Here is a 25821-nt window from a genome sequence, read left to right as displayed (position 1 = left end):
TTGGCTATAATATCTCGCACTACCTTCAAGTGATTGATCGGCATTTTGTCCATGGAGTGATTAGCCGGTGTCATTTTTTTTATTAAATTCGCTATTTCTAGCGATGAAATGGAATCAAATGTTGACCAATTCACAGATGGATTACTAGGTAGAACAATATTTTGTAAGGTCTGTGTATTGAGATTTTTTAATACGATTTGAATTTTTTCCTTGAAAAAGGCGGCAAATTCATTGCTCTTGTTTTTTAAGTTATTCCCCCAATTAGCTACATTGCCTCTAATATTGGTCAGTTCTGATACATATTGAAACAAAATCCTAGGATTAAACTGAAATTTATGTATCCTATCCGAATAAAAATTGCGTTTGGCCGTGTTAATTGCTTCTCTATAGTTATGTAAGGCCATTCTATAGTTTACTTGTGACACTTCGTCTCGGTGTTTCCGCCAAATTCTTTCCACTTTCCTCAGTCCTCTTTTTAGCTCTTTTAGATGAGAGGAGAACCACGGGGCTCTGTATTTACCTTGAAGGGGAATCGATTTTTTTACAAGGGGACATAGTTTGTTTGCTAACTCCAGCATAGTTAAGTTCCAAGATTTAACTGCGTCCAAAGTATTCGATCTATCTAGAGATAACACAGCTTCCGGGAAGTTGGCAATAAGATCCTCACTATTACAGGCCTTTTTAACTTCAATTTCTATTTTATCATCTGGCAGCGTCTCAATCTGAGGCCTTTTTAGGGAAAGACCGGCAGTAACTAAATAGTGGTCCGACCATGGTACTGGTAGACTACTAGGTACTATATTGACCTTCAGGGCGTCATTTAAAAACACCAAATCCAAAGTATGGCCCACTTTATGCGTAGGAGCATTAATAATCTGAGTGAAACCTAATGCTTCTAGTGTATTTAAGAAAATCTCACAATTGGCCGAACGTGGCCACAAGTCCACGTGTAAATTAAAATCCCCCATAATAATTGTAGGAATCTTAGTATCAATCATAGATGAAAACAGTTCTATAAGGGGAGAACTATTATGCTCTAATAAGCCCGGAGGTGTATATACCAGGCAGATTTGTAATAGGCTAGATTTAAATAGTGCAACTTCATATCGTGCAGCTATATTAATTTTTAGTTGGGACAAATGGTAGGTTTTATTCACTAATAATAGTAGGCCCCCTCCTTTTTTATCTACCCTAGGGCAAGAAAAAATATCATAGTCTGCATGGGGTAGCTGATTAATAAGTACTGTATCGGAAGACCTTAACCACGTCTCCGTAATACCACAGATATCAGGTTTCTGATCCTTAAGATAATCCAGAACGACCGGGATCTTTTTACTAATCGATTGGATGTTAACCAAAGACAAAGATAACATTGTTAGTGTTATAATTTTGTGATTAGGAATAAGAGACACTTGGGTCAGATACCGCTGCGTGGGTCTTTTCCATTTCTGCCCTATCTAAACCCCCCCCTACAAAGGTAGGGGGGGGTTTAGATAGGGCCGGGGCGGTGAGTTAGGTAGGGGAAGGGAGGGGAAGGTGAGGGGAGGCGGAAGGAAAGTTCCCTCCGTGGCCGTTCCGATTTCGGTGTGGCCTCGGAGGGAACAGGCAGCGCGCCCTGGGCTCGGCTCATGCAGGTTGTACAAATGTGCATCCCCTTGCGCGCGCCGACCCCGGATTTTATAAGATACGCGCAGCTACGTATCTTATAAAATCCCCAGCACCCCACTACCTCCCCTCCTACCCTGCCCCTTCCCCCCCCCCGGCAACATTTTCCTCTGAATCACCCCAGCTCTCCTTGCCCCACATTCATCCCCGCACCCCCTCCCCACCCCCCACCCTCCGCTCTATCTCCTTCCCCGCTCCCTCCCTCCCAGCCCCCTTTAGCCCCTGCCATCATTTGTACATAAGTTCATATATCTACCTAATATTGATTATAAGCTCATATGTTTATTTAATTTTAATATGGATAACCTAAAAATCCATTTAGTTCAACCAAATTTTATTTTGCTCGTTGACCTTCTATAAAAATGTACTTTCATTTGTTATCTATCTATCCTGCTATCATCGGTCATTGTAATTTCCTTTCACCGTTACCTGTAAACAGACATGATGTGTCCTACGAATGCCGGTATATAAAAAGCTCTAAATAAATAAATAAATAAATAAATAAACAAACAAACAAACAACACATTTAAGTCTAATCAGAGAAAATTATTTTTTCACTCAATGTACAATAAAGCTCTGGAATTTGTTGCCAGAGGATGTGGTTAGTGCAGTTAGTGTAGCTGGGTTCAAAACAGGTTTGGATATGTTCTTGAGGAGAAGTCCATTAATGGCTATTAATCAAGTTTACTAAGGGGCAGATTTTAAATACTTGCGCGAGCGCGTACTTTTGTTCGCGCAGCAGGCGCGAACAAAAGTACGCTGGATTTTATAAGATACGCGCGTAGCCGCGCGTATCTTATAAAATCCGGGGTCGGCGCGTGCCTGTTCCCTCCGAGGCCGCTCCGATTTCGGAGCGGCCTCGGAGGGAACTTTCCTTCGCCCTCCCCCCACCTTCCCCTCCCTAACCCACCCCTTACCTTTGTCAGCAAAGTTACGCCTGCTTTCAGCAGGCGTAACTTTGCGCGCGTCGGCCGGCTGCCCCGCTCCGTGGTCCGGTCCCGGAGGCCGCGGCCACGCCCCTGGAACGCCCCCGGGCCGAAACCACGCCCACATTGCCGCCCCCGAAACGCCACACCACGCCCCGCCCCCTAAATGCCGTGTCATCCCGACATGCCCCCGACACGCCCCCGACAGGAAGCCCCGGGACTTACGCGCGTCCCTGGGCTCTGTGCGCGCCGGCGGCCTATGCAAAATAGGCGCGCCAGCGCAGGGGTTTTAAAATCCGCCCCTTAGGGAATAGCCACTGCTATTAATTGCATCAGTAGTATGGGATCTTCTTAGTGTTTGGGTAATTGCCAGGTTCTTGTGGCCTGGTTTTGGCTTCTGTTGGAAACAGGATGTTGGGCTTGATGGACCCTTGGTCTGACCCAGCATGGCAATTTTTTATGTTCTTATGTTCAAAATGTATTACATTCCACCAGGAGTATGATGTGAGAATGTGGAGGAGGGGGTATCCGATACTGTTCTCATTATGGTCAGCTTAGATGTGTCATCTTTTTTGGAACCCTCTGGATAATATTAATTACTAAGGTGACCTTGTTTGTATTCTTTTGCTCTGAGATGGACAAAATCATTGTTTTGAAGCTGTATTTGAAATTTAAAAAAATTGTGGTCAAAGGATGATGATACAACTTAAAAGGAAGATTTTTCTTTAGAAGGCTGCCCAGCTGCTTGTGCTGAAGCCATTTTTTTTCCTGGTTGTTCCCAAGCAAATATATAGTCGGCTTCAAAGGAATATGTACACCCTTTTTTTTAACCCTTCCTAATTGAAAAGGATTTGCATGATAAAGCTTCATAAAGTTTGTGTTTTTTTAATCTGATATATGTTCAGTTGGGTTAAGGGTTTGTGGAAATATATTAGACTGCTAATGAAAATTAAATGTATTCTTATACCTATTAGTTACGTTCTTTTCTTTATGTTTTGCTCCTCATTTGATTATGTGGACTTGACACAAACTTGATATTTATTTATTTATTTATTTATTTATTTATTTAAAGGCTTTTATATACCGGTATTAGTGGGGACATCATACCAGTTCACAATTGAACAACAGGTTGAAAGTACATATTAACAGGGAATAAAAAAACTGGGGAGGGGATCATACAAGTGCAGAGTAGAAATATAGCACAACAACAAGAGAAAACAGCTCCTTAACATAAGGCAACTAAGATTGTCAATATAGGTGACAATATAACATCATAGTAATATATGCATGGGTGAACATCTTAATTGCATGGTCAGAAATATATGGGATAGAGACAGGTTAGGTAGCAGAGGGAGGATAGAGGAGAGGATGATTAGTCCGGATATGCTTGTTTAAACAACCATGTTTTTAAACTTCTTTTTAAATTTGATGGAGCATGGTTCGAGGCGTAGGCTTGGAGGCAAGGAGTATGGATATATGATATATGATATATGGATTCCCTTAGTATTTTCTTTTCTTTTTTTTGTTTCAATGACTAGATTGTGTTTTCTTATGGTTTACTTGTAAATCTTAATAAAGCTGAAAAAATGCAAAGTACTTGAATATTCCTTGAAGCATGTTTATAAGAAATGGAAGGTGAATGGCACCCCAAGATCTTTCCTAGATCAGATTATCCCTCCAAAGTAGATAGCCAAGCAAGAATGAGACTGATCAGGGAAACAACCAAGATGCCATAAGACAAGAGTGGTCAAAGTGTGCATGTGACAACAATACCCCAAGCATGCAACAATTTTAACCTGCATGGTAGAGTGACAAGAATGATGTCATTACTCAAGAAAATGTCCCTTTAATCCCATTTGAAATATGCAAAGGAACATTCAGGGGATTATATAGTTATGTGGCAAAAGGTTTTGTGCTCCGACAAAAATAAAACAGAACTTTTTTTTACCTGAATGCAAAGTATTACATTGGGCAAAAACAGCACATCCCTACTGTAAAATATGGTGATGGCAGTAACACATTACGAGGATGTTTCTCATCAAAAGGGACTGGGATGTTTGTCAGGATAGAAGGGGTAATGAACAGAAAAAGGTACAAAAAGGTTCTTGAGGAAAGTCTTCTTCTCTCTGCATGAAAGCTGAAAATGTGATGTAACTTCACCTTTCAGCCCAAAGCACACATTCAAAGCCTTTCTGGAGTGATTAAAGTAAAAAAAAAAAAGATAAACGTCCTGGAGTGGCCCCGTCATAGCTCCAACCTCTTTCCAATCAAAAATCTGTGGCATGACTTGAAGAATGTGTACATCACCCCTTCCCAAAGCACTTGAAGGAGCTTGAAGGGTTTTGTAAAGAGGTGTAGGGTAGAAGCTGTCACGTAATCAAGGATGTGTACAACTGAATTAGAGCCTGCAGCTGTGCTCACAGACTGAACCAAAGTGTAGGCCTGAGCAACACAAAGACAATTTCCAGTTACTATGCAGCCTCCCCTTCACCAGGGGACCCCGAAGAACATACCCTCCGGGTATGCTCCACCTAAACTCCACCCTCCTGCCTTCACCACACCCAGACTCCAGCACTTCACAACCCTGCCTTGTGAGTCCCAAGATGCTACTGCATCAAGTCTCCCTTAGCCACCTCTGGCTTGCAGCCTACCTAGGCCTATCCTTGTCTTGCCTTCTGGCCTCTTTGCCTTCTGGCCTCAGCTTTACCTTGCCCTGCCTTGTGGCCTCTAGCCCTTCTGACCTTAGCCTTGCCTTGCCTCATTGCCTCCAAGCTTTCTGATCTATTCCTTGCTTTGCCTTGCGGCCCTAGGGCCTTCTGACCTTTGCCCTGTCTTGCCTTTTACCCTTTGGACTTCTAGGCCTCTCCTTGTCTTCCCCCTTGGGGCCTTCCTGTATCACTACCTTCGGGATTTATGTTTCATGTTCTGTGTTGCCCTTATCTCACCCTGTCCTGTCCTATCTTAGTCTGTTCCTGTCTAAGCCTCAGTTCTAGTCATACCTGCATACTGTTCCATTGTAAACCTCATTTCCAGTATTACCTGCACACTGTTCCAGTCTAAACCTCAGTTCGATTCTCACCTGCATGCTGTTCCTGTCTAAACCTCAGTTCCATTCTTACCTGCACACTGTTCCTGTTTAAGCCTTAGTCCAGTCTTAACTGCATTCTGTTCCAGTCCAAGCTGTGGTTTCAGCTTTTCCTTTACTCTGTTCCAGTCCAAGCCATGGTTCCAGCCTTACCTGCACTCTGTTCCAGTCCAAGCTTTGGTTCCAGACATACCTGCACTCTGTTCCAGTCCAAGCTTTGGTTCCAGCCTTACCTGCACTCTGTTCCAGTCCAAGCTTTGGTTCCAGACTTACCTGCACTTTGTTCCAGTCCAAGCCTTGAACCAGCCTTACAAAATTTCCAAGTCTTTCTTCCACTACAGCAGGCTGTCCAGGCCTTGCTCCAGCTTTGCCAGACTGTCAATCATTGCTCCAACTTCACCAGACTATCCAAGCCTTTTTCCAGCCTTACTAGACTGCTCAAGCCTTGCTCCAGCCTTAACCTGCTGCCCCATGCCACTCTGGGGATGGCTTCCCATGTTCCGCCTGGACCGAGCATGTCCTTGGTAGAAACTTTGTAACTAGCCATGAAACCAACTAAGAGGTGGGTATTGTTTAGCAAATGTCCGCTGATGAACCTCATTACCAACAGTGTGAATATTTATATACATCTGGACTCAGAAGACATTAACAGCAACCCACCAATCCTGTATCTATAGATGGTGGTAATATCAAATCAAAAATCAATGTTGGATGCTATGGAACTGAATATGCAATGAAATTATGAGCAGAGAAAAATAATCTACTCTACATAGACTATGGAATTCTCCCCTGGGATTTACAGATTTGCAGTGCCTTGCGGCAAATGTTTAACTGCAACTTTTAATTGTTCCAGTTCCCTACACCTGTGAACTATCAAGTTTAAGATTGAGTCACTTGCCCAGCATAGCCTGCTCTGTTAATCTTGGAGTAGTTGTCTTGTCATACTTGCCAACTTTATCCCTGCTGAAACATTAGGAAGCCAAGTCCTATTTTACCCCGTTCTTGATCACATAGTTCACAGTGACATCTGTGAAATCTCTGGGTTCTAATTTCTGTGAGACTGTGGTGTAAACTGTCATCTTCCTGCTGGTGTGTTGCTAGAATTCCATGCTATGAGACAGTTTCTGGATCTCTGTAGGATTGCAGCAGGACCAATAACTAAAGGTAAGATAAAACTGGCTTAATTAATCTTTCAGCTTGATTAATTAGTTTGGAATTGTGTATTTGTTAAGTGCAGGTTGACTTGGAAATAACGCATTAGTTTATGCTTACTTTCATAACAGTGCTTTGCTCAGTTAGACCTGGAAACTTAAAGCAAAACTCTATTTAACATATTACATCTTTACTAATTATACTTCTAAAATAAACTGGTTGATTACCTCACAAAAGGTGTATGCTTCTGCTCCCTTAAACTATTGAACAGGTTATTAGTTAAATCAATCATCTGCTGTCATATATCGTCCTAATGAAGAATAGTCTAATATTTACAAATCTAGGTGTACAAAATTGATGGAGACCTATCTCAACAGGCTCACAGCTGTAAATGCTGCCAAAGATACTTCAATCAAGTATTAACTGTGGGGCTGAAGACTTATCCAAGGAGGTGGAGACTTACCCAATTGTTGGATTTCTAATTTGTTTTTTTGCATGTGTATATGCTTTGCCCCTCAATAAAACATTTTTGTCCCTGAAAAGTGTATAGTATGGTATACTGATGAATGGAAAAAAATTCATTTAAATGCAGGCAAGTATGATGTACTGACATAATAAAATGTGAAAAATATTGAAGGGGCTAACTTTCAATAGCCATTGTACATTTGATAAACTGTCATAATTAATTGCAACAATTTAATGCAAGAATTTGAAATTTTAAGGGAATCAAACATTCATAATGACCTACATAGTATATTCTAAATCCATAGAGGAATACCTTTGAAACTATACCTTTTTGCAGTCTTACTGTTAAACTTAAAATATGAGATGTACTTTACCAGTATTTGTTAGTGAACAATTCAGACTAAAAATCAGAATTCACATATCCTGAATCTGCACAGCATAAATTTCTAACTAAACAATCAGGATAACTGTGAAAACCAATGCTTAGTATTAACAGTAATGATATTTTGGTACTGTTATATATGTTTTGATGCTATATATAATAATACAGTAAGATGCATGCATGCTTTAAGCAAAAGTTCAATTTGTTTTATTTATTTATATATTTTACCTTCCTTTCTCTACCAAAAGTAGCACATTGATTTTGTCTCCATTCTGAACCACTGTACTGATTGCTAAAACAAAACAAAACCAAAAATATATGAATATCTAAAAAATTACCAACTATTTTCATATTAACTGTTTCATGAGATGAAAAATGTTTTTCTTTCATTATTTTACTTTCCTGCATTTCATGAGAAAACAATAAGTGTGCCTCAGATCAAGATATTTAGCAATTAAAAACTGTCAGCAGAATTATGTTTTACTGTTATAATGTTATTTTATTCTGAATGTATTTTTGTAATCCACTATGAGCATTTATGTAATTGTGTAATATAAACTTTAAATAAATGAAATAAATAAAAATGAGTAAATTAGACAACACAAATTTGCCAACACAAATTTGCCTTGGAATATGAGGATGATTGTGAATAACAATGCAGATGTCTGCAACATTAACATTACCTCAAAGTATTTTTTTTTTTTAACTGAGATACCAGGCAATAGCAATTATACCTATCCCTATTTATTTTTAACCCTATATCAAGTATGCAAGTTAACTTTCCATCTGGATAAGCATACATCAGCATTTACAAAACAGGAACAGTCATTGCAAAGTATAAATTAAATATTCTGCTATGTAATTAGAATGGATGCAGGATGGAAATTTCAAATGTTCAACTGATGATTTTTTTTTTTAGGAATGTTGCTGTCATTTAAAATGAAAGGGGAAATGCTAATGGCATTACCTATTTAGTTTTGTTTGTTTTGTATAGGGAAAGGAAAAGAAATTTCATAAGTTTTTTATTTCATTTCATTTACAATAATAGCCAACCCTGTCCCCATGAAATACATTTGATGCCAAATTGAAAAAAAAAAAAGCTTGCTCCCAAGGTGCACTGTGATGCCTTCCCTATAGCACCACCCCCACCTCTAATCTTTTCCCACAACTGTGAAGTCCAAAGGGGGAAGAGAGATCTCCACAGTTGCTCCTGCCCTGCTATTGTTATACTCAAAAACGATGCCAGATGACTCAAAGCTTGCTAAATGTTAGAGTGCTGGTCTCAGGTCAATTGGTGCCATTTTGGAGTACGGCACTGTTAGGGCAGGAGTGTTTGGGGACTGCTGCTGACCCCTTTGAATTGTGTGGCTATGGGGTGAGAATTGGGATGCAATGTCCTAGCACTGTGGAGGGGCTTACACAAGCACAGGGGTGCTTTTTCAAAATACTTGATAGGCAGGTTTAATCAGAAGACAGGTGAGGTTAGTGGCCAGTTTCTAGCACATGCTGTCTACAGCACGTACTAACATATTTTTTGTGTGTGGTATTGGAAGGAAAAAAGAATTAATGAAACAAAACTAAACAATATCCCCCTTCCCCCCACCAATGAACAATAACATCCCCTGCACACCTCTCATTTTTGGAGCTTTTGCAAATTGTTTCCATTTCACCAATGTCTTTTCTCTACGTAGGATTCAGTCATTGGTAATATACTGATATCAATATAGGACACAAAGCTACACTCCCATTAAAAGGAAGATTTGAACTACTGTAGCAAATAGATTAGCTTTACCATAAAAAAGGCAATACAGAATTCTTACTCAGTTCTTGGAGTCTCCTTAGATTTATGAAATCGTCTGGATTATTATTCTCCTGAGGACAATAATGCAGATGTGACTTGTCCAGAGCAAACCAACCCTTTTTCCACTGATCAATGCTATAAGAATCTTTGTAGTATAGCTGCCCAATTAGATCATAGTCTGTTTCCATTAAATGTTCAGCCAAAACTGGGACAAAATGCTGAAAATGGGATAGAGCAAAACAGGGCTTGTTCAAAAAGAATATATTTTACATATTCTAAGACTAAAATAATAACAAAAAATTGAAATGATTTGTACTTTAACAATGTATCAGGAGAAGTATTTTTCAATAGATTACTTAGCATAAATTATTGTATGTATTGCAGACATTTACAATTTGGTTCTCATGGGAAATAACTTAAAAAAAAAAAAAGAGAATTATGCTAGCCATTCAGTGCTGTTATACAGAAACATTACAGCTTTATACTATGAATTTTGTTAGCCCTCAGGGTCTTTTTGAGAGTTAGAACATCCAGATTAAACAGACTAAAAAAAAAATAAAAATAGATGAACTGAACTAATGAATACCAGCAAGCACTCCTGCATGTGTCATTTCTTAAGGACTGCGCTGGTCTGCTTTGGGAGAACGATGCTTCAGTTTTCATTGCGTGTATTCATCTCATTATGGAAGCATTGTGGATATTTTCCAAGCAGTACAATGGAACTTTGCTCACTAGATAATTTAGTATTCAGTAACTAACTTTAAAATGTCTTTCTCAGGGGATGCCAAGCTAACTGTTCCACTTTACGTTTTATGCAAATGCCCAATTCACTACTAAACAGATAATAAGCAGCATTACCTTGACCACTGCCTGGGTCCAATCTCTTTGAGACTCTGCAGATTCAACTCCAAAAAAAAAGACCTGTTCTGATGGTAAGTATATCTCAAAGGTAAAGATTGCCCTAAAGCAAACAGGAAATAAAAAAGAGTCACACTTAGATTCCAAATATGAAACTGCCTGGAATTCAATAATTTTTATGTCCCTGTACATTTCATGCCTTAGAAAAATGTTCATTCATTTATTCATTTTTGTTCTGATGGTATAAAGGACCTATTAGCATATAAAAAGTCAAACCCTTTCCAAATGTCCTAGGGGTCAGTCAAGTAGGTTAGAAGACAGATTTAGGTGACTTTTGCCATCAACCAGAAGACAAAAATATAATTAGTGAAATCACTATTTGATCTGACCCATTAAAGTTGTACAGGTTTAGTAGTTAGTGAATTATTTTATTCAAAGCATCCAAAATTGTACATAGTTAATCACTGCTTATTAGCTATTAAAGAATCTACTGTATTTCAGATGTCTCAGCAAGAATTGTATAGAACACAACAAACATTTCAATAGATAGAATGGTGAATGACATTTTTAATTTAACTATTATATAAAAACATTATCTGTGTCTTTCTGTCAAAAGGTAAAGCCACCTCCCTCTGGGTATGAAAGTGTGTGTGTGTGGCAACTATACCAATCTCTCTGGTAGCCTCCCTTTGAGGAGGAGGAGGAACTAGATGGAGAGGTTAAGAATCCTGTTGGATGTTTACCAGCCCCTCTGTGTCTGGGCAGTTCATAAGCATCAACCTCAAGAAGCCCAGTGCTTGACTGGTGACCTCTTATCTGTAACAGGATATAGCTGCACTGGAGAAAGTGCAGAGAAGGGCAACCAAAATGATATGGGGCATGGAATGGCTGACCTATGAGGAAAGGCTAAAGAAGTTAGGGCTATTCAGTTTGGAGAAGAGACGACTGAGGGGGGATATGAAAGAAGTCTACAAAATCATGAAAGGACTTGAACAAGTTAATGAAAATTGGTTATTTACTCTCTCAGATAACAGAAGGACCAGCGGGCACTCCATGAAGTTAGCAAGTAGCTCATTTAAAATAAATTGAAGAAAATTATTTTCCACTCAGCGCATAGTTAAGCTCTGGAATTCATTGCCAGAGAATGTGGTTACAGCAGTTAGTATAACTGGGTTTAAAAATGGTTTGGATAAGTTCCTAGAGGATAAATCTATAAACTTCTATGATGGTAATTAATAAGCAATAGTAGCTTGTGTTCTATCTAATGTTTCGATACTTGCCAGGTACTTGTGACTTTGATTAGCCACTGTTGGAAACAGGATATTGGGCTTGATAGGCCCTTTGTATGACCCAGTATGGTATATCTTATGTTCTTACCAGGACCTTTCCTTTTCAAACCAATACCAGCAAGATATCCCAACTGTGCAAAACTTTGAGCAGAAGCATCCTGCCTTGAGCATGTTACTGTATGATAAGCCAACAGCCAAAAAATTGGAATATAATTTGAAGAGTTTCAATTAATGCATTGTAACCTGTCATTTTATGGACATTTAAGATAGTATTATATATTTATCTACTAATCCACTGACTCAGAAACCTCACCTTCAATAACATGATTATTATATATTAGTTTATGACCTTAAAATATTTAAACCTGCTACTAGAATTAAAAGCCTCTAAGGATTAATTGGATGGAGTTTATTTAAAATATACTTGGGTATTTACCTAGATGGCTATAAACCTTTTAAAGTTGTGCTATGCTGTACAGATTTTGAGATCATGTCACATGGGGAGAAACACCATGGACAGGGGAAACTCTGCCATGCATTTGGACCCTTTTGTGGTTTTGTCTGGACCAAATTTAATACAGAGAGAGGAGTTGAGCGTATTAGCAATGCAAGGGATCAGTGAGAAATCTGAAACCTGTTCCCTGGTTATTGATTCAACTTTCTTTGCTCTGATGGTGTGTTTCACAAATTAATGTGGCTCTCAATTCCCAGAAATGGAGGGACAACAGGCCAAAACAATGATAAACAGATTCAATGGATGGAAATGTTTTCATTTTAAGTAAGAAAGTATATGGGAGCATTTCCTTCCAAGATTCTGCTTTTCTGGAGTAAACATTTCAAATTTATAGAGAGCTGTACAAGCTCTGAAGAAAAAGACTCATTCCAAAATGGACTTAATGGAGTGAAAAATGGATTACACTTTTGATTTAATTTTAAATTTGGTTAAGGGCATAAAAATCATCTTAAAAATCATTTCAGTTAGTAAAATTATCAATCCAGCAGGTTTACTGTCTGATTGCCTTCTGTTTCAGAAAAAAATAGAGATGCATATTAAGAAATTAAGAAATAAACTACTTGGATAATTAATTCTGTAGAAAAGACAGAGAATAAATGTCAAGGTGTCTGAGATGAAAAAAACATCTCTATTAAGGCAGATATTAAATCACAATCTTTCTTTGCACCTTAGAATTTGCTAATATTATCAGCAATACGCCATAAAATTAAGGGAAGCATCTTCTCTGTCTCTTAAGGTCCAAATCGGTAATCCCAGTTCCTTGCTTGTCCTGTTCTGGGGGTAGGATGAGGCCCAGGAGATATTGGGCACATTGCCTCCCACCAAGGAGTTGAAGTAGAGGGTAGGGTTTCAGCACTTTGTACTTCTTGGTAAGACGGGTGGGCAGGGCAGGACCAGGGGGGGCTTCCGCAGATGAGTCCTGCTTACTTGTACAGGTAGGTTGGGCAGAAAGGCGTGCTCTAGCACAGATGGTGTGGTGGCATCAGAAACAGGAATGGGGCCATGCGGGGGGTATCTTCAGCATAGAGAAAAATACTCGTAGCCCCAGTTGGCAGTCTTTCAGCTAGCGGTTCAGACTTTAGCAGTAGGTGAACAAGCCTTGCTTCCTCAAGTATCCAGACACTGTCCCCTAAACTGGGTGGTACCCCACTTACGGAACTCAGATGGATTGTCTCTCAGTTCCCATGTCTCACACTTCAACCTCAGCACAGGCCTTCACTTCGAGGCCACCAGAGGTTAACTCCGATAACTGGCATTCTTGGGCCTTCACCGACTTTCCTTTGCTGCTTCTGTGCAGATTTTTCCCTCAGAACCCCCAGGCTCAAGGATAGGTCTTTAGGGTTCCCCAGAGTCCAGGGCAGTGGGCAACCTCTCCAAACCTTACATCAGAGGTGGGAAAACTAATGGAGATGCTTCTGAAGGAAAGGATAGTTCAATGGAGTAGGTTGCATGATTCAAGGCAACATAGTTTTTCCAGAGGAAGATCTTGTCAGACAAATCTGGTTGACATTTTTTGATTGGGTGACTAGAGAATTATGTCAAGGAAGGGTACTTGATGTGATTTATATAGATTTCAGCAAAGCTTTTGACACTGTCCCACATAGGATTCTCAAGAACAAATTGAATAGCATTGGAATGGGTCCCAAGGAGGTAGAATGGAACCTAGTCTGAGGAGGGAAGATTGATAAGTGGAGTGACTCAAGTATCAGTTCTGGGACTGATTCTGTTCAAAATATTTGTGAGTGATATTGTGGTAGGGTGAGAAGGAAAAGTTTGACTTTTTGCAGATGACACTCATATCTGCAACAGAATGGACACACCTGAAGGAGTAGAGAGAATGAAAAATGATCCAGAAAAACTCAGTATTCAAAAGTTTGACGGTTGGGATCCAGTGCCAAGAAGTCCAGAGTCATGCATTTGAGGTGTACAAATCCAAAGGAGCAGTATGTGGTGTGTGTGTGTGTGTGTGTGTGTGTGTGTGTGTGTGTGTGTGTGTGAAAAGTCTGATGTGCATGGACTTGGAGAAAAACCTTGGGAAGATAGTGTCTGATAATCTGAAGGCAGTAAGGCAATATGACAAGATGGTGACTTAGGCCAGAGGGATACATGGCTACATAGAGAAAAGTTTAACCAGAAAGAAATAGGATGTGAGAGTGCCCATGTATAGGTCATTGGTGAGGCCTCACCTGGAGAATTGTGTTCAGTTCTGGAGACCTATCTCAAAAAGGATAAAAACAGGATGAAGTGGTCCAGAGCAAGGCACCGAAAAAGGTGTGGGGTCTGTACCAAAAGATTTATGAGAGGAGAGTGAAGGACCTAAATATGTATACACTGGAAGGGAGGAGGGGCAGGGGTGTTATCATATAGGTCCAGAGACCCCACAAAATTGCTCAGTATGGGCCAGATTTTCTAACCTACGTGCGGGTGTAGATTTGTGCATGCATGTTATAAAATCCAGGGTCGGCGCCCAAAGGGGGTGCACACTTGTGCACCTTGCGTGCGCTGAGCCCTAGGGGAGCCCCATTGGCTTTCCCCATTCCCTCGGATCAGCCTCAGAGAGAACTTTCCTTTTGCCCCCCGCACCTTCCCCTCCCTTCCCCTATCTAACCTGCCCCCCAGCCCTACCTAAATTCCCCCCTACCTTTATTATTTAAGTTGTGCCTAGCAGGCCTTTGGAGGCCTCTGGCCATGCCCCGCCCCTTTTTTCAAACCCCGGGACATACGCATGTCCCGGGGCTTGCGCGCGTCGCCAAGCCTATGCAAAATAGGCTCGGCGCACGCAGGAGCAAGTTTTCGGGATTACGCGCGTAACTCTTTGAAAATGCGCCCCAAGAATATAATGCTTTAAATGAGCCTTGTACAAAATGTATGTAAGTGGTTACAGCAGAATCTTGGACTATTTATCCACAACAGAGTGGCAGTTTGGTACTATCCTCGAAAACTTTATAATACAGTAAATAGTGCAAGCTAGGCTGGCAGATACTTCCAGAAGTATGGTTCAGGCCAACTTGGGTGTCCTGACCTTTTTGGCTAAGGTCCATGGTTGGCCTAACCCAAAACAAATTTTGTAGTTAAGCACATAATGTCCAGCTAGGCAAAGTCTAAATCACCCACATACCTGATTTTCAGGCCAATTTTGTAATGCACTTGCTAAAGCTGTGGCATGATTTACCAACTATAGCCTCACACTCTTTTGAGCTTGTCCTCTTCTATGCAGCCTTTACTATTACCTTTTTTGTTGCCCTTAGAATGAATGAGGTGGTGTCTGTGGCTTGTAGCCAGGATGAGAACTTCAATCTCCTCACTTTTTTTTTTTTTAATGAGATTTTAATTATAATTACAAGCATCCACCTGTTATAGTAATCTCTTAAGTACAGAAGAGAAAATAAAAATCTTTTAAAATAAGTAATAATTGTTACAATGAAAAAATTTCCATATTTAACTGCACTTAATAAAATAAAAGAAATACAGGAGAGCTTAGCAAAAGTGAGCTTTTATAAAATTGGAAATTAACAATATTAAATTAATACATGGTGGCTGTAACAAGTCCATCACTACCTTTTTCTTCTTACCACTCAGAGCATTGAATCTGACAAGGAGATTTATGAGAATTCAGAAAAGACCTTAGCTGTAGAGGTTCCATAAACACATAATTTTGATTCTGGTAGAAAATACAACATTTACAGGGGAAACATAACTTAAACTTTGCTCCCAAGTGTATCACTTCCCCCCTCATATTCAAAAAAGATTTCCATCTTAACTGGGTTTGTTTTACTAAATCAGGATAACACCATATTTTTTGTCCAAAAAATAAAGCTTCATTATTTATTTATTTATTTATTTATTTTTAATTTTTATATACCGAAGTTCTAGTAGGGACTACAAATCACTCCGGTTTACATAAAACGAAGAACTGCTCAACAGATAGCGGAGCTTTACATGGAACCGTATAACATATGGAACAGTATAACTGGTTGACAATTTAACATAGTGCTAAATAAAGTGATAATATTTTAACTGGTAATAAATAAAGAAATATAATATTTTATATAAGAAGTATAACTATTTAACGTAGCAATAAATATAAATATAAGCAATGCCTAATATATATATGAAATAAAGTGAATTTTTTTTTTTTAAAGTGAATTTTTGAGCTCACAGATAATTGTCCAGTTGCAGATTCTTAAAAGTAGTACTTTATACAGTGTCCATAGTTAAGGGATGGAAGTCTATCAGTCATAGTAAGATTAAGCGTCTGGGAAAGCTTGTTGGAAGAGAAAAGTTTTCAGTCTTTTTTTGAATTCTTGATAACTGGGTTCTAGTCTAAGATCTGGGGGAAGCGTGTTCCACTGGTGTGGGCCTGCTGAAGATAGCGCACGTTTGCTCAATGATGATTTTATTTGCGGAGCATGCAGTGTTCCTCTGTATGCGCTTCTGATTGGTCTGGAGGAAGTGTGCGGTTGGAGTTGAGAGCTTAATGTGATGGGGGCTAGATTGTTTGTCGCTTTGTGGATGATAGTGAATACCTTATAGAGTATCCTTTGTTTAATGGGGAGCCAATGTAAGCTCCGAAGGATTGGGGTGATATGGTCTTTTTTGTTAGTGCTAGTTAGAATTCTAGCCGCTGAATTCTGAACCATCTGTAATGGCTTGATAGTGTTGGCGGGAATACCTAGTAGCAGGGAGTTGCAGTAGTCGAGCTTGGAAAGAATGATGGATTGCAGTACTAGCCTGAAGTCGGAGAAGTGAAGGAGGGGTTTAAGTTTTTTAAGGACTTGCAGTTTGTAAAAGCAGTCCTTTGTAGTATTGTTTACGAACTTTTTTTAGGTTTAGATGATTATCTAGCCATGCTCCAAGGTCTCTGACGTCAGATGAGAACGAGTTGTTTGTGTTAGGTAGAGAAAGGCTGGAAGAGATTGTGCGTGGATCCTGGGAGACAATGAGCATTTCGGTTTTATTAGCATTTAATACTAAGTTAAGGCTTGAGAGTAGGTTTTTGATGGGCTGTAGGCATTCGTTCCAGTACGTGATGATTTTTTGAAGGGATTCTGTGATCGGAAGGAGGATTTGTATATCGTCTGCATAGAGGTAATGGGTAAGCTTAAGGTTTGAGAGTAGATGGCAGAGAGGGAGGAGGTAGATATTGAAGAGGGTGGGTGAAAGTGATGATCCTTGTGGGACTCCTTGCTCTGTCAGGATTGGGTGCGATTCTTTGTTGTTTATCCTTACTTTGTAGTATCTGTTGCTTAAGAAGGAATGGAACCATCTAAGGGCTGTGCCTTTGATCCCTATGTTGGCTAGTTGGTCTATTAGAGTAGAGTGTTTTACCGTATCAAATGCAGCGGAAAGATCCAAAAGAATGAGCAGGTAAGATTGTTTATTCTCCAGATTAACGAGGATTGTGTCAGTGAGAGATAGTAAGAGCGATTCGGTGTTTAGGCGTTTTCGGAATCCATATTGGGCTGGGGATAGAATGTTATGATCTTCCAGATAATCTGACAGTTGCTTGTTGACAATTTTTTCCATCAGTTTGGCGATAAGTGGTAAGTTTGCGATGGGTCTAAAATTAGCTGGGTCTGATGGGCAAGCGTTTGGTTTCTTTAGTAATGGTTTTAGTATTGCCAATTTTAACTGGTTAGGAACTAAACCTTGAGAAAGGGATGTGTTGATAATTTCTGCAATTGGTTTTGAGATGGTGTTTGGTATGGCGATGAGGAGATTTGTTGGTATTGGGTCAGATGGGTGGGAGGAAGGTTTGAATTTTTTGAGTGTGTTTTCAATCTCCAGTGAAGAAGTGAGCTCGAATGAATCCAGGTTTGTGGTTTGTTGCGGCAAGGATGTGAGATGGTGTGTTAGGGTAAGGCTGTTGGATGTGATTGATTGAGTAAGGTTGGTGATTTTTGTTTTGAAGTAGCTGGCTAGTTCGTTTGCTTTGTTGAGAGCTTGGTGGTCTGGGATAGTAGGAGGAGATGGTTTGGTTAAAGAGGAGACGTAGGAGAAAAGAGCTTTTGAATCGAATATAAAGTGGTGTATTTTTTTTCCGTAGAATTCTTTCTTTGTTCTAAGGATTGTATTCCTATAGTTGTTGAGGATGGATTTGTAGATGGCATGTGTTGAAGTGGTTGGGTTTTTTCTCCAGCTTTGTTCTTTTTTTCTAAGAGATTGTTTAAGGGATTTAAGTTCGGGTGTAAACCAAGGTTTCCTATTGTCTAGTGTGGGTTGTATGGTTTTGGTTGTAGTTGGGCAGATTTGATCTGCAATTTTATTGTTAATATTGATCCAAGAGGTAGTTGCAGTTGTTGCGTCTGTGAGATCAAGTTGCTTTAATGCATCCGACATCTTTTCACTGAGTATGTCTGGAGAGCATGGTTTTCTGAAGTGGATGGTGGTTTTGTTAGTGGTTTGAGGTGGTGGGTTGTTGATCTTGAGGGTGGTGTGGATAACTTTGTGGTCTGACCATGGTACTGGTGAGCAAGTTGGGTTAGTATGAATGTTTGAAGATATTATTTTTGTCCATTAGAAAAGCAAAGGAGACTAACAGAGGTCTCATTTGCATCACAACCATTTCTTGAGAAGATTCCAGTAACATTGATAAATAAGGCAATAACTGTTCATCTAGATTTTCACGATTTTGTTGGTTTGCGGTAAGGTAATATGCCTTAGTTATTACAGGCTTTATATCTTCCGGCACTTTCAATACCTTTGAAACATAGAGCTTAAATAAATCCAGTGGGGAAATATTTTTTTAATACAGGGAAATTTAAAAATCTTAAGTTATGTGCCCTCATGTTATTTTTAATTTTCTCCAATCTTCTATTAACTTCATTTTCACCCTGGATAATCGTAGTTTGAACTTTTTCCAGTTCTGTTATTCTGACCTCCATTCTTTCCATCTTTTGATTCTGTTGTAGTATTTCAGAGGCATTTTGATTTACTTGGAGTTTAACATCCATAGCCTCTTTAATTAATCCGAGTATAGCTTTCTCAAAAGATTGAAGCGCATCCCATATTGTAGTAAGAGATATTTCCTCAGTAGGTTGTATTATAGCTTTTTGCTTAGGAGATTCCTGAGTCCCAATACCACCTCCTCTGCCCAACGCTCCACCAACATCATTGTCCAGGCCTGTAGCTTCTAGCCTTGCAGTGAAGACCAGTCCCTCTCCACTTTTTTCTCCCCGGGACTTAATACCATCTGATGCTCCATGGTATTAAGTTCTTCGGTTGTTTCACTTTCTCTCGCCACTCCTACTCCATCCTGAGTTCCCTCCAATGGGTTGGCGGCCTCTAACTGCCTCAGTAGCTCCGCTCAGCCTAGAAGTGCTTGTCTCCTCGGTGATCAGGGGCTTAAGGATATTTCAGTCAGGGAGGACAGCTCATGCTCCATAGCCAATCCTCCAGCGACCAAATCTCCCGGTGTTAGTGGTAGTATCGCCGGAAAAAAAGCTGCCTATATGGGGCTGAGATGTTTCCAGGGATGTAGAGGTATTCTCTTCATCCTGCACCTATGCTTTCCTTTGGGGCATGTTGAAATCAATTTTGATGGAAATATCAGGAGCCTCTTTCCAGCACATCTGTTCAGGACGCCATCTTGAAAGCTCTCCCAGTCTCCTCACTTTTGATGTGTCTGTTGTCAATGGAAAGCTGTGGTTAAGAATCAGGAAGTCCAAAACTGACTAGCAAGGGAAAGGTCAGACAGTGGTTTTAGCAAAAGTTCCTGAGCTAGTCATATGCAGAGTAGTGAATGTTTCTAGATACATAGCAGTCAGAACATTGGGAAGGTTGCCAGTTTCTGGTACATGCCAACTTGCTTTCTTTTAGCAGATTTTAATTCAATGCCATATTGAAATGGTCTTTGAATGTGTATGGTTTATAGGCTGAGTAATTTGGTATACACTCTTTCAAAATCAGTAGAGCTTCTAGTACAGCAGCTGCAGGCTTACCTGGTACCACCATACAAAGATGAGCAGATAGCGCTTTACAGCATACGTGTTCTATGTCAGAAAGGCAAATGTACCATGGGTAGGATTGTTCCCTAATATTTTGTCATCTTGCAGGGGTTTGCTGGTGGCAATGGATGGCTTGAATTGTGGGCCATTAATTTGTGTTTTGAGTCAAGCATCGAGCAAGAACCATCATCATTGGAACTCATTTGGTCCTGGTTAGGCAGAATAGGAATGTGTTGGAATTAGCTCATCCCCTTTCTACCATGCTTGCTGGTCAGAGTTTTCCCTCCCAAGATACTGGTTATTCATCTAGGAGGCAACGATGTGGGTGATATTCCTGGCAAGTGCTTGATTAATAATATCAGGAATGACATAACACTCATCATGTCTCTGATGCCCGGTATGCAAATTTTATGGTCAGAGGTCATCCCTCATTAGAAGTTCCAACACTGGCACCTGTGCAGACAGTGGATCACAAAACTCAATAAGCAAGTGGGCAATTTTACCATGCGTCATGGCAGCTATCATATCAGACATGCTTGGAATGTGTATATCTTTTCTACAAAGATGAAGTGCTTCTGTCCGATATAACTCAGAATCTATTCTTAAAAGCTCTGAAAAGGGCTTTTAAGAATAAATCCTGTCATGTTTCCTAGACAAAACAAATGGTCATAGCTTCAAATGGGGGGTCCTGGGCAAGCTGATTGTGGGCTACCCAGACACTGTGGCAGGAGTTCCTGAGCCTTAGGGGGGTTATCCCAAGGGTTGAGAATTAGGTGATTAAATTATGACCTTACTGACTTTAAGGCTGATGCAATATCCAATGGAAAAATAGGCTTTCATGATTGAATGCCCACTTTCCAAACACACGCCCATCCACCTCTCCCAGGCATGCAATGCAGTAGGCAAATGAGCTGCTGTGTTAAAAAGGAGTCGCTAAGGGAAACTGTGCTTCCCTAGTGTCTCTTCAGCATCGAATGCCCTGGAGAAGTGGCTGTGCACCTGATGGCTGTCAAGACAGTTTTTTTTTTTTCACATTGCTGCTTTCATGATATTAAGTCAGAGGCACCACAGAAAAGAAGTATTTTCTACTTTTTAGTTCAACTTTTGGGGCTCCTCACAACTTAATGCCAGCTCCAGGGCTGGTGTTAATTTTTGAGGGTTAAAATGTGCATTTTGGGTGCTTGGTTATTTTTTACATTGCGGGTAATAGCTAATAGCCTCATCAATAAGGCATTTACATGGGATGAGCACTATTAACTACACCATGGTTTGGATGAGCGTTTTGGATGTGCTGATCCACCTATTATATCAGGGTTAGGGATTATGGACGTGTGTCCAAAATGCATGTCCAACTACAGATTAACCTGTGCGCTAGCCTGAGTGCACAATATTGCATTGGTCTGTTTATTTGGGACTGTCTGTTGTCAGGGTCAAGTCGCAATGGTGTGGCATCAGAAGGATGTTACTGACAGAATAAGGGCAGACACCTTATTTGCACATGATAGGTTGATGGGTATTGACCAAGTAAGATGCCTCTCGGAAAGGCAGGTACTTTCCTGGCAAGCAGCAGGGCTATAGTCCAGAGGCAAGCCATAAGTTGCTAATTAGTATACCTTAGCAATTCCCCCCTTTGCTATTTATATATGACCTTTGTTATAGCATGAGTACTTAAGTTCTGATTGTATTGTTATTTACCAGTGCAGTAACAATGTGACCATCATTATATCATCATTATCCATATCAGTGTAAGTGGTCATTGTTGTATTTTTTAATTGACAATAGTAATTATAGAAACACAGTAACATAGAAACATAGAAATGATGGCCGAAAATGACCAAATGATCAATCCAGTCTGCCCAGCAAGTTTAAGGTAGCATCTGTCATGCAATGCTTATCAGTTTCCCAGACCATAAAAGTCAGGGTCCTCACGGGTTGCTGTTTGAATCCAATTTTCCTTTACCTTTGCCATGAAAGCAGAGAGCAATGTTGGAGCTGCATCAAAAGTATCAGGCTTATTGGTTAACAGTAGTAAAAGCTGCATCAACAAGTTACTCCCATGCTTATTTGTTCCTCAACGCATAAAAGTTGGAGCCCTCGTTGGTTACTGTCTGAATCCAATTCCTCTTTTCCTATTGCCACTGAAGCAGAGAGCAACAATGAAGTTGCATCAACATTATCAAGGCTTATTTGTTAAGAGTAGTAACTGCTGCACCAGCACGTTACCCCCTTGCACTCTTTTCTTCATTTCTATCCTCAGCCTTTAGGGATCTGCACTGTTTATCCCATGCCTCTTTGAATTCTTAAATATTATTGCTTCACCACCTTCCCTGGAAGTGCATTCCAGGCATTTCCACCCTCTCTATGAAGAAATACTTCCTGATTTTGGTTTTGAGTCATCCCCCCTGGAATATCATTTCATGACCCCTAGTTCTACTAAATTTTTGAGATGGGGCACTAATACTGAACATAGTACTCCAGGTGAGGCCTCACCAAGGACCTGTTCAAGGGTATCACCACCTCCTTTTTACTGGTTATTCCTCTTTCTATGCAGCTAAGCATTTTTCTATCCTTAGCTATCATCTTGTCACATTGCTTCGCAATACTGTGCTTCCCCTTGTAACAGGTAGTTAAAGCTGCCCAGGTTAACATGACTGAGCCACAGTCTCAGCCATAATTTAATTCAAATATGATGCAAGATTACTTAGGGGCAATTATTCAAGTTTTTATGCTTTAAAATTTGAATTTTTAAAAATTGTCCTGATCCATGTGATAATGTCTTATATTTTAAAGGAGACACCTATTGCTATTTTTTTTAATAATTATCTTGTCTTGTTTTCCCCTAGAAACTGATTGGGTAATCTGAAATGTTTCTGTGACAATGCTGGATATTTCTGCTGGGTTTTTTTTATACAACAAACCTTGTATTTTGTGAAGTTTAAAAATTTAAACTAGCTAAAAATGAGAAAAACATGGTGTTGAGGGGAGAACAAAATGGCGTCGAAAAGAGATGACGCATTTGTTTGAGCTCCCGGCTCGGAATTGCTTGTAGCTTTTATTGCCTATAAACAGCTCTGCCACACACAAAAAGAAAGGGGAAGGTAAGGGAGGGAACCTCAACCCCCCTTAAACCTACCGCAGTTCAAATGAGGATCCAGAAATTCTTCAGCGCTGTGGGGGAATCTCCAGGAGAGTCGGCTGGGACACTGGAGCAGGAGCGCACTTCTGTCTCTCTGAGCCCTGGAGCTCTGGTTACCCCTTCTCATCCTGCCGGAATAGGCATGCTGGAGCCAGTGGATCCCTTGCTGCCGGTGTTGCAGCAAATGAAGGAAAGGTTTGAGGCAGGTTGTGCAGCCCCCCCAAGCTGGCCAAAAGTTCCGGTTGGGTCCAGCGGGGGTCCCGGAGCGGAGGCGCGGAGAAGCACATGACGTTTGCGTCACTCCAACGTGACGCCGACGTCACGTGCTCCTCGCAAAGTAATACAGGGATGGCTTCCTGACTCCCCGCTGGACCACCAGGGAGTTTTGGTAAGTCTTGGGGGGGTCAGGAGGGTGGGGGGTTTAAGTGTTTATTTAGGTTCAACGTATTCAACATAGCTATGTTGAATAAGTTGAAAATCGCGATGCGTTGCGCATCATCACTTTTTTAAGTTTAAAAAAAAATAAGTTGCGTTTTACATATGCGTTCAAAACGAATGCACACCCCTACTGAAGACTGTGGCAGAAGATAAAACAAGTTTTACCTGAAGACAAAAAAGGCTTGGATGAAGGCTGGAGCTGAAAACAGATGTGGAGCAAAGCTGAGACTGAAGACTCTGGTAGAGGTTGAGGCTGAGATGAGGACTGTGACAGACTGAAGACAGAGGCTGAAGATAAGGCTTCAGCTAAAGCTAAAGTTGAAAACATGGCTGTCTTTTGTAGGACAAAGAGACACATAAGAACATAAGAAATTGCCATGCTGGGTCAGACCAAGGGTCCATCAAGCCCAGCATCCTGTTCCCAACAGAGACCAAAACCAGGCCACAAGAACCTGGCAATTACCCAAACACTAAGAAGATCCCATGCTATGCAATTAATAGTAGTGGCTATTCCCTAAGTAAACTTGATTAATAGCAGTTAATGGACTTCTCCTCCAAGAACTTATCCAAAACTTTTTTGAACCCAGCTACACTAACTGTATTTATTTGTTCATTTTTATATACCAAAATTTAGCTAGAGGCCTTCACTCCGGTTTACATTTGAAACAACAAATTACATGTGTAGAGACTATTGGTAAAGCATAACAGTAAACTGGTAGAACCAAGAGTTACATATGGTAATACAACAAGTAGGATATAACGAGATATAACAATATAATGAGATATAAAAATATACTGAGATAACTCGTAATTCAACAATTAGGATAATTAACAGAAGGGGACAGGTTATGACTTTGGTAATGACAGTGGATGCGAATGGGTTCAGGTTAGCAGATTTTCTAGAGGCATATTGGGTATATCTTTATATGGTTTAAATAACCATAATGGTATGGTTTAGATATATGTATATATATGTTTTAAATATCCGTAAGGGTATGGGGTGTTGATTGGGTCGGGTAGATTAACCGATCCTGTCTTTGAAGGCTTGTCTGAATAGCCAGGTCTTGAGTTCTTTTTTAAAAGTTTTAGTGTTATTTTGTAATCTTAGGTGTTCCGGTAGTGAGTTCCAGAGGTGAGGGCCTACGATAGAGATGGCTCTGTTTCTTACAGTAGTATGTTTGGTGGTTGAAATTGTTGGAATGTCAAGTTTTAATTTATTTGTTGTTCTCAAATAGAGTTGAGAGACATATATCTGAATGATGTTATTTAGGCCTGTGTTTTCCATGTTGTGAATTGCACTGTGTATAATGGTCAGATTTTATATTCGATTCTACTATCCACAGGTAACCAGTGTAGGCCTTTTAGGACTAGGGTGATGTGGTCAGATCTTTTGTGACCTGTGAGGATTCTGGCTGATGCGTTCTGTAGCAGTTGGTGTTTTGGTGAAGTTTGCTTGAGTTTTGCAGTGAAGGAGGTAGTGATCGGACCATGGGACTGGTGTGTAAGATATTGTTGTGTTTGATAGAAATTCATTTGTAAATATCAGGTCCAGGGTGTGACCGGCTTTGTGTGTTGGGTTTGTCACCTGTTGGGTGAGTTTTAGGGTGGATAGAATGTCAAGCAAGGTTTGGCAGTTTTGGGAACGAGGGGTGATGTCTATGTGGAGATTGAAATCTCCGAGTATGATTGTTGGTTTCTTCAGGCTGATGTTTGTTATGAGGAATTCTAGGAGGGGGGATAGGTCGTTGTCCAGAAGTTGGGGGGGGGGGGGGGGGGGGGGAGGGGCAGAATACAATGCAAATTTGAAGGTTTTCTGAGTCGAAGATGGTTACTTCATATTGTTTCGGAAGTGTGTGTGGGATTGGCTTCATTGCAAACTGTTTTTTTATGATTAATAGTAATCCGCCTCCTCTGCGGGATTTTCGGGGAATTGAGAATAGATTGTAAGCTGTGTTGTTTAATTGGTTTGTGATTACATTACATTTACGCAGACAACATTCAATTAATTCTACCAATAGACGACACAATTGAAAAAACATTAAGTCTAGCTAACATGTACCTAGACATAATTAAACAACTACTAAACCAGATGGAACTGGTTATCAACATTGACAAAACTGAATTCCTTCACCTTGAGAGAAAACATACTAAAATCATTCAAACA

At 40.2% G+C, this 25821-nt stretch overlaps 1 protein-coding gene across 5 annotated transcripts in view; it reads right to left on the bottom strand.

Moving 5' to 3' along the window:
* ARAP2 (ArfGAP with RhoGAP domain, ankyrin repeat and PH domain 2) overlaps window positions 1-25821 on the bottom strand; it is a 619943-nt gene that overhangs the window by 195985 nt on the left and 398137 nt on the right. For all 5 annotated transcript variants that reach the window (XM_029589653.1, XM_029589667.1, XM_029589686.1 and 2 more), the window contains exons 17-19: window positions 10335-10437; window positions 9496-9694; window positions 7904-7967 (exon numbers count right to left, since the gene is read on the bottom strand). In XM_029589653.1, the coding sequence (XP_029445513.1) occupies window positions 7904-7967; window positions 9496-9694; window positions 10335-10437 (366 nt within the window). The remainder of the gene's footprint in view (window positions 1-7903; window positions 7968-9495; window positions 9695-10334; window positions 10438-25821) is intronic.

This window comes from Rhinatrema bivittatum, chromosome 1, assembly GCF_901001135.1.
Source record: "Rhinatrema bivittatum chromosome 1, aRhiBiv1.1, whole genome shotgun sequence".
NCBI lineage: Eukaryota > Metazoa > Chordata > Amphibia > Gymnophiona > Rhinatrematidae > Rhinatrema > Rhinatrema bivittatum.
This window is presented reverse-complemented; position numbering and strand designations above follow the sequence as displayed.